Source organism: Vicugna pacos, chromosome 10 (genome assembly GCF_048564905.1).
Source record: "Vicugna pacos chromosome 10, VicPac4, whole genome shotgun sequence".
Lineage (NCBI taxonomy): Eukaryota > Metazoa > Chordata > Mammalia > Artiodactyla > Camelidae > Vicugna > Vicugna pacos.
Genome location: NC_132996.1, coordinates 63,366,563 through 63,382,674, shown reverse-complemented (window position 1 = coordinate 63,382,674; position 16,112 = coordinate 63,366,563). Strand labels below are relative to the sequence as shown.

The following is a 16,112-nucleotide window of genomic DNA, read 5'->3' as shown; positions in this document are numbered from 1 at the left end:
ACAGAAGATAAAATAATAGAATTTTTTAATAAATTTTTTTTCCCAAACAACTTCTGTTGATCTTCACCACACAGGGGCCATGGCGGAGAGGAAAGTTCTCTCCAGGCACCCTAAAAAGTGACCAGGGTAGACTTAGGAGAAAAGTATTTCTCCAGTGTCGGGAGGTTGAGGGGGGGCTAGGATAAGCAGGGGCCGAGGGTTAGCCTGGCCCCGACTGACGCAACCCTCCAAAGGGCTCCTGGACGGGGCTCCCTTCCCGGGAGCTTCCGAAGGCTGTGCTGGTGGGAGATGCTCTGCAGACAAAGCCCGTCCCGAGTCCACTGCGGGCACTGGGGGAGGGGCAGCGGCTGCCTGCGGTGCCCACCCAGCCTTGGGATGGCGACGGGTATTAATGGCCAGAGCTAGGGAGAAGAGGGCTGAGCCACCGGACAGGCCCTCCTGGGGCTGCCAGAAGTCAGCAGCTCGGGAGGCAGGGAGAGGTGGCCTGGTCCCAGGGGAAGAGAGGAGCTGGGAGGGGAAAGAAGGCAACAAGGCCCCAAGGCCGCAAGGGCGGGGATGGGCCAGAGCGGCAGCGGGGGATGGGGGTGGGGGTGGGGGGTGGAGGGGAGACACACCGGCCTCTTCAGTCTCGGCACCGCAGTCAGAGGTGGTGGGGCGCCAGGAGCAAGAGGCAAAGCAGAGGGCTGGGGAGCCCGGCCGAGAGCGCGGGGCCGCGGGAGTCCGGCGGCGCCTGGCAGGCAGCGCCGGGGCACGTCTGCTCGCCCCGCTGGTCCTCGCCGCCGTAGCCGCCCCAGTAGTCGTCCTCGGTGGGCGCGTCCCCGCCCTGGCGGCCCCGCGGGTCTTCGGCGGGCAGGTCGCGGTAGAGGGTGGAGGGGTCGGCGGGGGGCGCCCCGGCCTCGGCCACGCCGTACAGGTGATTGGACGAGCTGTTGCCGCGCGCGCGGCTGCCGGGCCGCGTGGGCGCGGCGGGCGGGCAGGCCTGGAAGTCGGCCTCGCGGAGCGCGCGCAGGTCGCGGCCCTGGCGCTCGGGCGGGGAGGCGCAGGTCACGTCGGAGCTGGACACGCGCGCGCGCTGGAACCAGGCCCAGAGCGGCCGCGCGCGGCAGTCGCACGCCCAGGGGTTGGCGTTGAGCCGCAGGAACTCGAGCGCCGGCAGGTCGGCCAGCGCCTCGCCCGGCAGCGAGGCCAGGCTGTTGTTGAACAGGTAGAGGATGGTGAGGCGGCTGAGGCCGCGGAAGGCCGCGCGGTGCACGCCCTGCAGCCGGTTCCCGTGCAGCAGCAGCCGGTCCAGGCTGCCCAGGCCGCGGAACACGTGCTCCGTGAGCAGCCGCAGGCGGTTCCCGTGGAGGAAGAGGTGGCTCAGGTTGGCCAGGTCCGCGAACAGGTCATCCTGGCGGGGGGCGGGGGAGGGTGGCGAGAAGAAGAGAGTGGTCCTGAGACACGTATGGATTTCGTCGTGGCAGAACAGAAAGGGTTTGACCTTCTGAGTCCTGGGTTCCAATCCTGCCTCCTCTAACCTATTTAGGGGTTAATGTGAGAGAAGCAATATCATTCTTAAAACTTTGAGGGGCATCAGAAGCCAAAGCGATCCCTGAGCCCTGCCCAGGGCTTCTGATTCAGCAGATCCTGAGCGAGGGAGGGGGAGGCGGAGGTGAGAGTCTGCGTGTCTTTACAAGTTACCAGGTGATGCTCATGCTGCTGGTGGGAGGACCACACTTGGAGAATGAGAACCTCTGATTTGGTTAAGCATGCAGAGTAGGAGCCAGCCTTCCAGACTTCAAATCCTGGCCCTGTCATTAGCTGACACTTGAGCTAATCTCTCAGTATCCCTGTGACTCAGTTACCTCCTCTGTAAGATGTGGAGATGAAATGAAGCAACATGTATTAATACACGTGGTGGGCATTTTGTGCGTTAGCCATGACTGTGAACTTGGCCAAGGCAGCTCTCTGTTTCCTCAGCCATAAAGTGAGGGTGAGTGTCCCTCCTCCTGGGTTTGTTCTGAGGCTTGAAGAAGACAGTCCACATACAGATCAGATGGGGGAGGTGCTGGGCAGAGTGCCTGGCACACTGGGATGTGGCCCAGTGATGAAGCCTGCAGGCCCAGGAGTCAGCAGAACCCCCGTTCAAATCCAGCTTGCTCTCTTCCCAGCTGCTTGACTTCGGGCAAGTTATTTAGTCTCACTGAGCCTCAGTTTCCTCAGTAGGTATGATGCAGAGAACAACCCTCTCAGCAGGCTGAGGGTTAGATCATGTGAGGATACAGTACCGAGTCGGCATGCAGATCACTATCAATAAGGGGTGGTTATTATGACAATAGGGATTCAGCTAGAATTAGGTCCCATCCCTTTTCCTCTAACACAGGAGCTACCTGGGGCCCCAGAGTTCTGTTACTGGGCTGGGATATTAAGGGGACCAATTGTCAGGTCCACCCTCCCCAGGCCACAGCGGACGGGAAGGAAGCCTGCTGCCCTGATGTCCTGCATCATTGTCCCCTTAGAGGGGCCGTCCCACACATAAGGCTAGGAGTCTCTGAATTAGACCATGTTAGTTCTGGAATGACCTTGAACTGTGGTTCAGTGGGTGGAGGAGTGGGCATGCTCCACGGAGGGGAAAAAGCAGGGGGCTGCATTCTGCATTTTACCCAGCTCACCAAGGTATTGGTGATGGGCAACCAGATTTGGGTCCACCAGCCCAGCCTACTTTTTTTTTTTTCACAGAGAGCACTGAGCCCCAGAGAGATGAAAGGCTGCCAGATAGGGGACCAGAGCCCCAGGACTGAGGTCCTCCCCTCCTGTGTAGGACATCACATGGTCAGCAGGCCCAGGAGGCCTGGTTCTGGGGGCCCAGAGCATCCTCTCTGTTCAAGCCAGCTCATCCTGGGGTCCTGTTTCCTGTCTGTGGCTTTCCCACCCTTCCCTGCCTGGGGAGAGGGTCCCCCTCCCCACCCAGGAACTTGGTCTCAGGCTCTCAGGTGGGGGGGAGGGCGCTGACTCCCAGCCCACACCCACAGCCTCCACCTTCCTGTGCTCCTGCATTTTCTCGCCCCCTCCCATCTGGCTTCCGCCCTCTCCGCTACAGGAACTGAGCCTGCCAAGAACCCTCCTCTTGGCCACATTGAGATCCGTCCCCCTCAACCTTCTCGGCTGCCTCTGACACCAGCGTTCTCCGCCCCCTGCTGCCATCACCCCACGCCCAGCTCAGGTCTCCAGTGGGCTCCGAATCTCTGTGGCCTCAGCCTGGCCCAACCCGGCCTGGTCCCCTTGTCCTTTTCTGGCCCACCCAGTGGCAGGCTCTGAATTCCTTCCACTCAAACACCTATTTAAGGTTCTCTTCTTTATGGAGTGTCAGCAAGAGTAGGATGCACCCAGAGATACCTGGTCAAAGGATGAATATGGGGGAGGCAGAGAGGGTGCAGAGGTAATTGTCACTTTGGGGACTTCAGGAGGTCAGGAAGGAAAAATCAAAAGTTCAGAGACCCTGGGGAGTTCAGGTACCTTTGACCCACAGCCTCAATTTTTGGGCTACAGAATTCCTGATTCCAATCACCCTATATTCCCTTTAGTCCTTCTTCAAGAATCCTGCCCCTCCCCTCTCTGAGCCTCAGCCTGGGGGTCCATTCCCCACTGCTCCCCCCACCCCGCATCCAAGCTGTTGCCAAATCCCTCTGCCACTTCCTCAGGCGGGCTGTAGCTCCCAAATCCGGCCCTTCCTCTCCCCACCGTTAAAACTGTTCTCTGTGCATTAATAAGCTCTTGACTTTCACAGCCCTCGCCCTCCCCCACCACCCTCCCTATCACCCCCTCCCTCTGGGCTGAGAGCCTCTGCTAAAGTCATCCTCTTCCATTTCGAAAACCACATTTCCCTCACCTCCCCCAGCCGGCCGGTTCACAGCTCTCTGCATCCATTTGGAATCTCAAGGCAGCATCCCTGCCCCCTTCCCCGGACAGCATCCTGTTCTTAACCTTGCCTCCCTCCAAGCTCCCAGCTCATTTCTGGCACTGTTCAAGTTGGCTGCTGGACTGTGTGACCTTGGGCAGCTCCAGGCACCTCTCTGAGCCTCAGTTTTTTTCATCTGTGAAACAAGGGACTTGAGATCATTGATCATTAAGATCCATCCTCATCTGATATTTATGAGCAAGTGAGCCCTGGAATGTACCTCATTCATTGAACAAAGCTGTACTGAGTATCTACGCTGTGCCAGGCACCGCCGCTCGCAGCACTCACCAGTCTACGCTGGGTATCATCGCAATCATTTGCGTCAGCAGCTGACTAACCGAGCGCTCACTGTGTGCCAAGCTCTGTGCCACACAGATCCCGTGTAGTAACCTAACCGTCACAGCCCTATGAAGCAGCTAATGTTATTCTCCCCCTTTCAAAGGTTAGGAGAGGGAGGCTCAGAGAAGGCAAGTGACTGGCCTAGGGTTGAACAGCTAATACGTAGTGGAATGCAGATGTGAACTCTGGAGACAGGACTCTGAACAGCTGCTCTCTGGAGTCAGAGAGACCTGGGCCAGTTCGAAGCTGTGCCCCTTACGAGTCGAGTGACTCTGGATGGGTCACTTAACTCCTGTAAGCCTCAGTGTCGTCAGCTGCTGAATGGGGGATGTGATGCTTCCTCTGGACTAGACAAGCTGAGCCCTTTTCAAGTAGCATCTCCTTTAATTCTCTCAACAAACCCCTGAGGTATAAGCCTTTTCCTCCATTTCATGGATGGGCCCGTTGAGGCTCAGAGTGGTTGAGTAACTTGCCCAAAGCCACAGAGCAAATTGGATCTGCTTGAATGTAAAGACTGCTCTTTTACACCATGCAGGCTGCTCTAGTGATTAAAAGAGGGATGACTGTCTCTATCATCTGGTTCCACTCCAGTCGGAAATATGCTCCAGGAGAGCAGGGACACTGTTTTATGTTCCCTCCTGAGTCCCTGACAGCCAGCACAGTGCCTGGCTTACAGCAGACGGTCCCTGAGACCCTCCATCCCACCCCCTTTTCATTTCCACCTTCCTCATCCTGAAAAGCTGTGGTCTTCTTGCCTCCTCCAGAGCTCCCGTCTCAGGGCAGGCCTGGCTCCATACTGGGTCACACCTGCATTCTGTGGCTCTCACCCCAGCCCGCATGCTTCCCCACCTGCCTGTGGCATCTCCCAGCCTAGTTTCTCCAGGCAGTTCACAGGCAGAGGCTGTGTCTTTCTTTCTCTTCTCTAAAGGGCCACGTGTGAAGATGCTTCCTTCCCATGATGCCCTGGACCATTCATGCCAGGGCTGTGCAGAATAGACACTTCCCATTTCAGGAGACCCCTTGGTATCCACTCAAGGTCCCCCTTGCCCAGGTCTTTCCTGTCCCCAGACCCTGGTTGCCACTGTGGACTGAGTTGATGGGGGATCAGGTCATGATGACATAATTTATTCAGCACTGAACGATGTGCTTCATGTATACTAACTCATTTACTCTTTACAGCCATTCTTTACGGAGGTATTATTTTTATTATTCCCACTTTAAAGATGAGAAAACTGAGCTTCAGAGGGGGGAAGCAACTTGCCTGAAGTTAAAGAAGTCAGAAAACAGCAGAGCAGGAATTCAAACTCAGGCACGGGGACCCCAGCTTCCCCATTCTGAACGAATATATGCTGATAAGGAGGAAAGGGTCTCAGTGGTAGTGGCCGTCAGACTACTAATACTAACAATAATAAGAATTATGACAGCATGCACGTATTGATGTGGCCCTGTGCTAAATTTTAACCCTTACAAAACTTCTTAGATAAGTACTGTTGTTAAGGACATCATGATTGCCATTTTACAGATGAGGAAATGGAGGTGGAGAGAGGTTAAGTAATTTGTCCAAAGTCATACGGGAGCTGGGATTTGCACTTAGGTCTGGCAGACTCCAAAGTGTGTGCTTTCAAAAATGAGCCCGCTCTGCTGGACTTCTGAGTACCATCCTCCCTGCACCTGAACAGACCCCAGGGGAGAGTTCTCGGTGAGGAAAAGGGCCTGAAATGTCATCAGACCATGGAAGTTCAAGTACCACCAGGTCTTCCTAGCTGTGTGGCCTCATCCTCTGTCCCTGCTGCCAGCCTGTTGTGAGGTTCGACGTGAGAACGCATCAGCCTCCAGTCACACCAGTGGTGGCTTAAGAGACTTTGGGACAAAGTCTTTGGGACCCTTGTTCTCAACTTCCTCATCTGTAAGGAGGTGTAAACAATCTCCCGACAGGGCTGTAGAAATGAGATGAGGTGGCTGAGCTCACTTGGAAACCATGAAGTGCAAAGTTAAGAAGTGAAAAAAAAAAAAAAAAAAGGAGGGAATGTTCTGGGACCCACCCATGGTCTCAGTATAATCCTTGAAGTTGACCACCCACATCTTCAGAATGGGGTCCAAGATGGACCATTTCACCGAGACCAATATTAAATGAGGCTTGTTTCCCTTTTTATTTTCTAATAAAAAAGTACTGAGGATTGAACCTAGGACTTCATACATGCTAAGCATGTGCTCTATCACTGACCTATATCTCTCTCCTCTTGTCTTTTTTTTTTTTTCAACTTTGTGTGTGTGTGTGTGTGTGTGTGTGTGGAGGTAATTCGGTTTATTTATTTATTTTAATGGAGGTGCTAGAGATTGAACCCAGGACCTCACGCATGCTAGGCATGCGCTCTACCACTGAGCTCTACCTTCCCCCCTTCTCTTTTTAAAATAGCACTTTAACAAGCATCTGTATGGTGCTTACCATATGCCAAGCACTATTCCAAGTACTTTACAAGTTATTCATGCACTTAATGCTCCCTAGGAGCTGGATGCTATGACTACCCCCATTTTACAGAAGGAAAGACTGAGGCCCATAGAGGTGAAAAAATGTCACATATTTGTGAATGTCAGAGCTGATACCTGAAAAGTCCTAAGCACCGGGCCTGACACACAGTGTTCCCGCTAAGTGCTAGTGCGCTATTATCATTATTTATATAATAATAATAGCACACAACATATTTCCCCAGCATACTGTATACTTTACTCCTGGTCTCTCTCCACCACTAGAATGCTCTCTGTGAAGGCATGAGTTTCTGTTTCGTTCACTGCTCTTTTCTCAGCACCTCACACATCCTGGGGGCTCAATAAATGTTACATTATTATTACTATAGTTATTCTCATTATCAGCCTCAAATCTGCACGTGGGCGACCAGTTCGGCCCCAACCCCGGGGTGGAGGGGAGGAAGTGCCTTCCAGGTTGATGTGGGGAGAGGGGAGAGTTTGGATATCCAGAGAGAACTTTCTCCCAGAGTGGTTTGGAGGGTGTGTTATTGCTTCCTGAGGAAGTAGAATGGGAGGACCTGACTGTCAAACAGTCAGCATAACAACAACGATAAACAACATTGAGATCAATAATAATAACAATAAACAGCAATTACTGTTTTTCCTTCCGTTTTCAGGGCATCCACTTTCCAGCTACTTAACAGCTCTTTACCCATTTCGCTTTCTCCCATTGCACTGAGACAACAGGTTTGGGGGACTCAGAAGGGCAGGGTTCCCCCTGGTCCCACTACCCAGCGAGATGGAGAGAGGTGGAACCTTCTATGGGGTACCAGTTGCAGTGGCTCTGCCCTCTCGCTCCACCTCCCGATGATGTGGGAGGGTGTGGGGGTGGGTGAGAAGAGCAGCCATGAAGGTCTTGGGGCTGGGGTGCCTGGGGACAGGCAGTCCCCCGAAGGCAACACGGGGCGGGGGAAGGAGAGAACACAGAAAGAGAGACACACACACACACCCAGACAGACACGGGGGTGTGTGTGGAGTGGGCGTGTGAAGGGAGATAGACAGAAGAGGCAGGAGACAGATGGGGGAGGCAAGTTAGGGAGCGAGACAGAGAGGGACAGAAAGGGAGAGACAGGCAGAGGGAGTCAGATGGGGGCTTGGGTGAAAGATAGCCAGAAGAGCCAAAATAAAGAAAAGCCCCTGGAGAAAGCGGGAGGGACAGAAAGTTAGAAAAGGGACAGAGAAACAGAGGGGCTGAGACCCTGAGGCCGGAAGGGTGTCCCCTGTGCACAGGGATGGAGGAGCCAGAAGCTGAGTGAGTGAGTGTGTGTGTGTGTGTCTCAGAGTGGGGCACGCTCACCTGTAGGTGGAGCAGGCTGTTCTCCTGGAGGTAGAGGTACTGCAGGCTGACCAGGCCACGGAAGATGTTGCTGGGCAGGCTGCTGAGCTGACAGCGGTACAGGTGCAGCGACTGCAGCCGCTCCAGGCCCTGGAAGGTGTCGGGCTCCAGAGAGCGCAGGTGCCGGTTGTCACCGAGGTCCAGCTCCTCCAGGGCCTGCAGGTGGCGGAAGGTGCCCGGGTAGATGGTGGAGAGGTTGTTGGAGAAGAGCCACAGGGTGAGCAGGCTGGGCCCGAAGGTGCCTGGCCGCAGCGTGCGGATGAGGTTGTTCTGCAGGAAGAGGCGCTGCGTGCTGGGCGGCAGGGACAGCGGCACCGACGAGAAGTTATTGGCCTGGCAGCTCACGGTGGGCGGGGACGAGTAGCAGGTACAGAGCATGGGGCAGCTGGGGGCTGCTGGGGGCAGGGCCAGGAGCATCAGCAGGAGGCAGGCCGAGGCGGGACCTGCGGGGAGAGGGAGGGGGGCCTCTCTGGGTGGATGGCTGGGGTGGGAGTGCCAGCTTAGGGGGGCAGCCCACCCACCCCTAGTGGGACCCTGGCTGGGAGCCTTGTGTTCCTAGGTGGGGTGGGGGATTCTGGGTACAACCTCAGAGTTGCTAGAGGCCTCCGCTTTTTGAGGCTCCCAGTATATTAAAAAGCAAAGAAATGCCAAGAGGACATTGTAGAAAGCACTGCGATAGGTTGAAAGTTGTCTGATGAGTGGTCAGAGTGACTGCCACTTTCATTCCTGTTTTCACTGTGGTAGATCTGGCCGTGTTAGCAGTCAGGGCTTCTCAACCTTGGTCTTGAGAGGTGGGCAGGGCAGTTCTTTGTTATGGGGCACTCCTATATGATGTCCTATGTAGGGCGTTTAGCAGCATCCCTGTCCTCAACCCACCATATGCATAACACCTCTCCCCCTCTCCCCCGGGCCCCGTTATGATAACCAGAATGTCCCTAGACATTGGCAGATATCACCTGGGGAGCAATATCAACCCCATTTGAGAATGGATGGACCTAAATTGAGACCCTCTGTGAATCTAAAGACCGTGTGAAATGGCCCTCAGGCTTCCCTTGAGGTCCTGTCTTGCTGACCCACTGCTGACCGCAGCCTTCCTCCTTCACCTATCCACCCTGGAAGGGCTCTTGGGGACCAGGGGGCAGTGGGTCTTCAACAGGGGCCACCAGCCACCTACAACAGAATCAGCCAGGAATCCTGGAAAGCAGGCAGTGTCCTCCGCCCTGCCTGTGCACAATTGGCATTCCTGGGGGTAGCCCGGGAACCTGCATTTTACACCCCAAGTGCTTCTCATTCAAAGTCACTTAAACAGTTTTTTTCAAAGTAACTTTTGAAAGTTGGCTGTGATCCAACCTTCTTGTGCTACAGATGGAGGGGCAGGCCCAGGGAGGCCCAAGGGCCCGGGGCTGAAGAGTCGTGCCTAGGCCCCGGTATCCCTGGGCTACAGCAGGAGGTGCAGGGCCCCTCATCCGCCCCTGTCCCCTGGCCTTCTGCCCCTCTCCTGCAGCTGATGAAAGTTCTGGGCTGAAACTGGCTTGACCTCTGTCCTTCATTATGAGTTTCAGAAATCTTGGGATTTCCTTCTGGCAGGTTTGCCTGGGAGAAGGGGAGCCTACACCCCAAAAGCCAGGTGGTTATCCCCTGGGGACAGATCCAGTGAGCACCTTCTGCTCCAAGCAGTGGCCTAGGCCTGCCAAGGCAGAGGAAGACGCCATCCTTGGACCTAAGGACCTGAGATCCTGGGCTCTCGGGTTCCGAGACACGGAGGGAGAGCCTGAGGGGTCCATGACTTCAGTGATGCCTCGTGTCAGAGGCTGCTGTGGGTGAATGTGCGTGTGAGCTGGGCGCTCTCTCCACGAAGTGCTGCTGAGCCCGGGGTGTGCACCTGGCGCCCACAGGCCCCGCGTGCGGCATGGACATCACGGCTGCTCCTGCACCTCCTCCCGTGGGGGAACGTGAAGGCGCCAGGTGGGGGACCCGTCCCACGGCGAGTGTCCCCGGCCCCTCCCCGCGCCGGGCGTGCAAGCGTGTGTCCGCCGCCCTCCGCGCGTGTGTGAATACCGGGCCCCGTGCGTGTGTAGGCTGGGTGTGATGTAATACTCAGTGACACAGCGGCTGCTGTTCATTCGTTCACACCACCTCCGCGTTTCTCGGCCCTTCTCACCCCTCCCCCGTGCGGCGTTTCACGATTACTTTCTCCTCTTGAGTTTTTCAGAGCCACGTGGGGTGGAGGAGCACGTCTCTCACCCCTCAACCCAACCAGGCAGGGTGGGGTGTGGGGGCCCAGTAGGGAGAGCCCTGGGTGGGTTTCAAGAGGGCTGAGGTTCTGGGCTTAGAACACAAAATCTCAGAGCTGGAAAATCCTCCGTGTTCATCCTGTTTGAACTCTGGTTCTACTGAGGTGACAGCTGGGGCTCAGAGAGGGCAAGCAACTTGCCCAAGGTCACACAGCAAAGTGGTTGGCAGGGCAAAGGCCAGAAAGGAGTCTCCTGATGACAGACTAGGGCACTTCCCTTCCTGGTGGAGTCACCCTCTGAGCTCGCTGCCCCAAGGACTTGACACCAGAGAAAGCCAAATCCCTCTCTGATCCCTTAATCCCACCCCTTAGCCAGAAGCTCACAGAGAGTGCGTTCAGGAGGCTGCCAGCCCTCAGGAGGATTATGGAGCTCTTTCCACAGCCTCTGGAGCCGACTGTTCCCCCAGGAGAGACAGAGGGAAGGACATGCGAGCCCAGAGTGCTCCAGAGTCAGGAGCCAGTCCCCTGGCACCGGGTCTCTTCCAGCTTGGAGACTCAGCAGGGACTGGCAGGGGCCCCACTCATCCCTCTTACCCATGACTCCCGGGTCCTCTGCCCACCCACATTAGGGGGCTTCTGTCTTCCTTCCCCACATCCCCTCCTCTTGCCCACTGTATCTCCCCCCATCATGGCCCACCTTCCCACGGCTGAGATGGTGTTCCCTGTAGGCTCTCTGAGGAGGGGCCCTGGGCCGGGGGCCCCTCCGTGACAGCTGCTGCGTAACAGTGACTCTGTTGCCATTTCTGGCCCTCGCTGCCACCGTGCAAAGCAGCTGTAACCCAAGGAGCCTCATCCATAATTCAGGCTGCGGCTCTCACTGGAAGCGAGGAGGAGGGGAAGGTGGGGGGCTCTGGCTGCCTCTGCCCCTGGGCCTGGCTGGAGAGCTCCTGGGCAGAGGCGGCAGGCCTGGTGAATGGTGCCTTCCTCTCCCTCCTCTGCCTTCAGCTCCTGCCAGGCGCGTGCCCTTTTCCTTCTTGCCACTGTCCCTTCCCCACCCCCTGCTTCTCACGGCTTTAACCCATCACTCCTTCCCTCCAGGCCCGTGTCTTCTCTCTCTCCCCAAGGACCGCAGTTTCACTCCCGGCCCCCATTTTGTGACTCCCTGGCAAAGACTGGGGCAAGATGCACAGAGTGTCAGAGCAGGAGATGGAGCCAACTCATCAGGCAACAGGAGCAAACCCCTTATTTCACAGGGCTGGGGAGGGGAAGGGTCCAGTTCTGAGTGAGCAGCCCAGGCTTCCTGACCTGAATCTCTGACAGCCTGCCTCCAATATCTTTCTCAAAGGCTTCGTGTCATCCCTCCACTACTATCTGGGCCCAGGAAAGCCCATTCTAACAGCACCCTCCCCGCCTCTGCTCATCCCGTCCTCTCTCTTTCCTTTTCTTTTTTTCTCAAGTCAGCAGGTGATGGCTAGAGTTGCAGGCGAGCATGGAGCAGGGATGGGCAGAAACCATCCATTAGTGAGCACCTACTGTGTGCCAGCCACTGTATTTGTACAGGTCTTTGTGTGTAGAATACAATATAACGTAATCCCCAGGAGATCAACATTATGGCCCCCAATTTGCAGGCGAGGGGAGGGAGGCTCACACACACAGGAAATGAGTTGTTTCAAGTCATGCACCTAGAACAAGGTGGAACCCAGACTGGACAAGTCCACGTCTCTGACCTTTCTTTGGGAGATCCTCGTGTCATCCACAGAAACCACCTGAGTGGGAGTTGCTGCACTCCTGGCAACAGGGGCAGGGGGGCAGGAGCTGCACCCAGGGGCACAGGGCTGGGCCAGCAATGACACTGGGTCTGTTTGGCTGTTCAGGGTCAAGGCAAGGAAGGGACCCAGGCTCTCTGCAACTTTCCCCTCCTGGGCTCTAGGCTGTGGTTATTCTAGAGGACGGCAGGGAGTCAGGAAGTGATGACCAGTGTCCAAAAGATGTGGCCAGAACTGACCAGGGGAAGGAACAGAGAGAGAAAGGCCAGAACCCAATATTGATCCTGGAAGGCTGAGGTGCCCAGAGCCAAAAAGTATCCATTCATCGAGGGACCACTGTCAAGGACTCCGGGCTATCAGCCTGGAGCACCAAGGCTCACAAAGTTCTCAGCCCAGGAGGTCCCCCTTTAGTCCAGAGACCCCGGTGAAAGAAGGAAGTTGAGGAGGAAGCAGATGGACACAGGCTGGAGGGCAAGAGCCAGGGTGCCAACCTACAGGGCAGAGCAGCCCCAGGAAAATGCTCCCTGGAAAGGGAGTCCAGGCCTCTGGCTCTGAAGGAGGGGCACACGGGGTCCCAGACAAGAAACAACAGCTCCACACTCAAAAGGCTAGGAAGGGCTGGGGCCTCTGGGCAGATGCTGAGGGGGCAGGGGCTGAGGAGGTGGTGGTGATGCCAGTGACGCAGGGGCCTGGGGAGGCACTGACGCGGGTGACGGAGGTTTAGAGCTGCTGCAAACAGCTTCTCACCCTGCCAGAATGTAACACCCCAAAATAAGCAGCCACCGTGGCAGCAGCGGCAGGATCCGACGACGACGGGGCCCCGAGATATAAATGGCAGCACAGAGCCAGCCAGAGTGCCTGCCCTTGAAGGCTGCCACCCCACTCGAAAGTGAATGTTCGCCCTCACCGTTCACCCTCACAGCTGCCCCCAAGACCCTGAGCTCAGAGTCCAAGGTCTGGCCCCACTGGCCGCTCCCTGAGAGAAAGGATGTGTCAGGCAAGCACTTTGGAAATGGAGGGCTTCCCACGTGGAAGTGGTTACCAGAAGCCTCTTTGTCTCATCCCTGGGCAGCCCCCCTGATCTCTCCCTCATCCTTTTCTCTCCTTTCTCCCCTCCCTCCCTTTCCAGCCCCTATCCCCATCCTGATTAACCCAGCCCCTCTCCCATCTATGGTTTCCCATCTCAACCCTAGTTCTCATCCTGACCCTCTTTCCCTGTTCCTGACACCCCATCTCTGTTCACCATTCCCATCCTCCACTGGTTTCTGGGGTTCTGATTTTCCCACTCCCCTTTCCTTCCTGGCCCCCAGGGTCCCAGCCCTCTTTCTCTTTCTCATTATTCCCACCCTCAGGCTCTGGGCCCCTGTCCCTAGTGGCCCTAGTCTGCCCTCCACCCCTCGCCTAATCTGGTCTCCCCTCTCCTTCCCTGTTCCTCCGTCTTAACGAGGGTCCCACTTCCCTCCAAGCTTTTCCCGTCTAACCTCTATTCCTCCTCCTCCTCCCCATCTCCCTCTCCCAGCCACTCTCTCCATCCTTGACTGGGCCCTTCCTATCCCCCTCCACCTTCCCCACCCCACCACCAATCCCTGGCCCACACCCTTGTTGGTCTGTCACTCAGTCTGGGGAACTAACCCGTTTCTAGTGCCCTCCTCTGTTCTACCAGGGAGGGACGTTTGGATTTCCCTCTGCGCCCCCAGTCCTCCCAGACGGCCCCCTACCCACGTTCTCCGTCCTCCCAGGTGACTGGAAAGTGCTGAGGCACCGGGCACTGAGAAGCTGCTGAGTCGGCGCTTCCCCAGCCGGTCCGAGTCCTCGGCGTCCCCCGGAGCAGGTGGAGCCGGGACAGCGGAACCTGAGCCTCCCTCCCCCTCCCAGCCGGGTCCGCCCGCCCCTTGCGTCCCTCCTCGGTCACGAGCTCCCGGCACAGCCCGGCAGGCTCCGAGTCGGGTGCGCTGCTCCAGCCGGCGGCACCGGGGGCGGGGGCGGGGCCCGGGGCTAAGCGTTTTTCCCTCCCCGGGTACCCCTATACCCACCGCTGCCCCACCCTCGCGCCCTCAGGGGAGGGGGCGCCCTGCTCCCCTCCGCAGGATGCCCTCCCGCAGGCTGGGATCCCTACCTTGCAGCAGGCTCCTGAGCCCGGGCAGCATCTTGTCTCGACGCTCGGGGGAGAGGGCGGCGGGGGGAGGGCGCTCCCACTCGCTCCCTGAGCCCGCCAGACGGACGGCGGGGACTCCGCGGGGCTCCGGGAGGGCCCGGGAGTCCCCGAGCTGTGTGGCCCGGCCGCGGCGCTCTACCCTGCGCCCCCCGGACTGCAGACCTCGAGAGGAGCCATCGGCCCCGACGGGACGGGGCGGGGCGTGACGGGACAGGGAGGGCTGTAGCTGACCGTCGACGCCCGGTGCCCGCGCCCCCCAGCAGCGCAGGCAGCGCGCAGGTCCGTCAGTCCGTCGGTCCGTGCGCCCCGGCTGCTCGCGGAGGGAGAGTGGGGACGGCTCTTCCCAACCACCCCTCCTCCTTCCTGCACTCCCTGGCTCCTCCCTCGCTTTCTAGCTGGGCGACTTAACCCTTTCCTGGCCACTAGGAGGCGGGAGCGGTTCTCTAGCCCCCTCCATCACAGACCCCTCCCTTTCTTGGGAGACCCGGAGGACTGTGTTCGATCGCCTTCGTGGCGCCACGCTTCTAGAGAAATCCCTTCCTGAGGGGGTGCGATAGTGTAAGGGAACCCCGTGGACTCCTCCAGTTTTTCCCCTCCCAACTTTCCTGGAGGAGCTGGGCTCCCGGGTCGCCTCTCCCTCCTTGCTGGGTGCCAGGCACCCGATGTCCAGGCCTCCAGCGTTTCTCTCCTCTGGGAGAGCTCCAAGATTCCACTTTCCCTTCCGTTCCCGGCCCCCGAGCCCTGAGTGTGTGCCACTGTAAGAACAGTCTATGCAAGAGTCTGTGGGTGCAAGACCAAGCGCACATAAGCGTGCATGCGCGCGCAAGGACGCTTGTGCAGGTGTGACTGATTGCTTGCACGCTTTTATACGGGCCAGGGGAAGCAGGGTTACGTGAGTGTGCGAACCGATGAGCCGCTGAGTGCCCAGCAGCGTGTGTGTCTGCCCTGGTGGGAAACGCGCGCCCGCGTGAGGGTTTGGCGCAAGCGAGCTTGGGGATGGGTGGCCAGAGTATGTACACCCTGGTGTGTGTATGTCCCTTAACGCATTTACAAGCGAGTGCAAATTTGGGTGCGCTTGTGTCTCATCACCCTCGAGGGGGATAGAAGATCTAAAGGTGAGAGGAGAGCTTTGGCTTCACGAGAGCTTCTTCTACTTCCTTTTCAAGAGGGGTGCATTCTGATTTCTTCGGGGCCCCTTGCGTCCCTCATGCCTCTCGTGGCCTCGTTCGGGGCGATACCAGCCCCGCGACCTAAGCGTCCCCTTACAAAGGAGGCGATGCAGATCACCCTGGCCTTGACCTAGTCCAGGGCGTCGGGCATCCGGACGTTGAGAGCCCCTTCGGCGCAGGACAGGCTCAGGGCCCTCGAGGTAGCCGTCTGGGGGACCGTGGCCAAGCGGCGCAGGCGGGGTTGGGACTGCTGGAGCGGCGCCTAACCGCCGGTGCGAGGGCCACCTGCGCGAAGCCGGGCCCGGCCGGAGGAAGCGCGGGAGTCCCGGGCAGCCGCTTCCACCTACAAAGAAACCCCTCGCCCCTCCGCCTGGCTCTCTGGCTCCTCCTCTCCTGTCTGCGCCAGAGCGCAACGCAGCGCCTGGCATACAGTCGGCACTTTATAAATGCTGGTCTCATTCTTCCATTCATTCCCCGTTCCATCCATAATCTCATTCTTCTCTCGTTCTCATTCGATTTCTCTGATTTCTCCCCCAAATCTTATTCATATTTTATGGTCTCCAGACGGTCTCCAGTCTCTGTTCCCTCCCTCCCTTCCTCCCCTCCTTACTGTCTCCCTGTCATTTCCTTCCTTTATGCATCTGTTTCTTT

At 57.6% G+C, this 16,112-nt stretch overlaps 1 protein-coding gene across 1 annotated transcript; it reads right to left on the bottom strand.

Moving 5' to 3' along the window:
- Positions 1-7: 7 nt before the first annotated feature.
- Positions 8-14,643, bottom strand: RTN4RL2 (reticulon 4 receptor like 2). Its single transcript, XM_031690691.2, has 3 exons — positions 14,254-14,643; positions 8,100-8,581; positions 8-1,390 (listed from the first exon to the last, which is right to left on the bottom strand). Exons 1-3 carry the CDS (start codon positions 14,282-14,284, stop codon positions 641-643), a joined length of 1,263 nt encoding a protein of 420 aa, XP_031546551.1. The 5' UTR covers positions 14,285-14,643; the 3' UTR covers positions 8-640.
- Between the last annotated feature and the right edge of the window lie 1,469 nt (positions 14,644-16,112).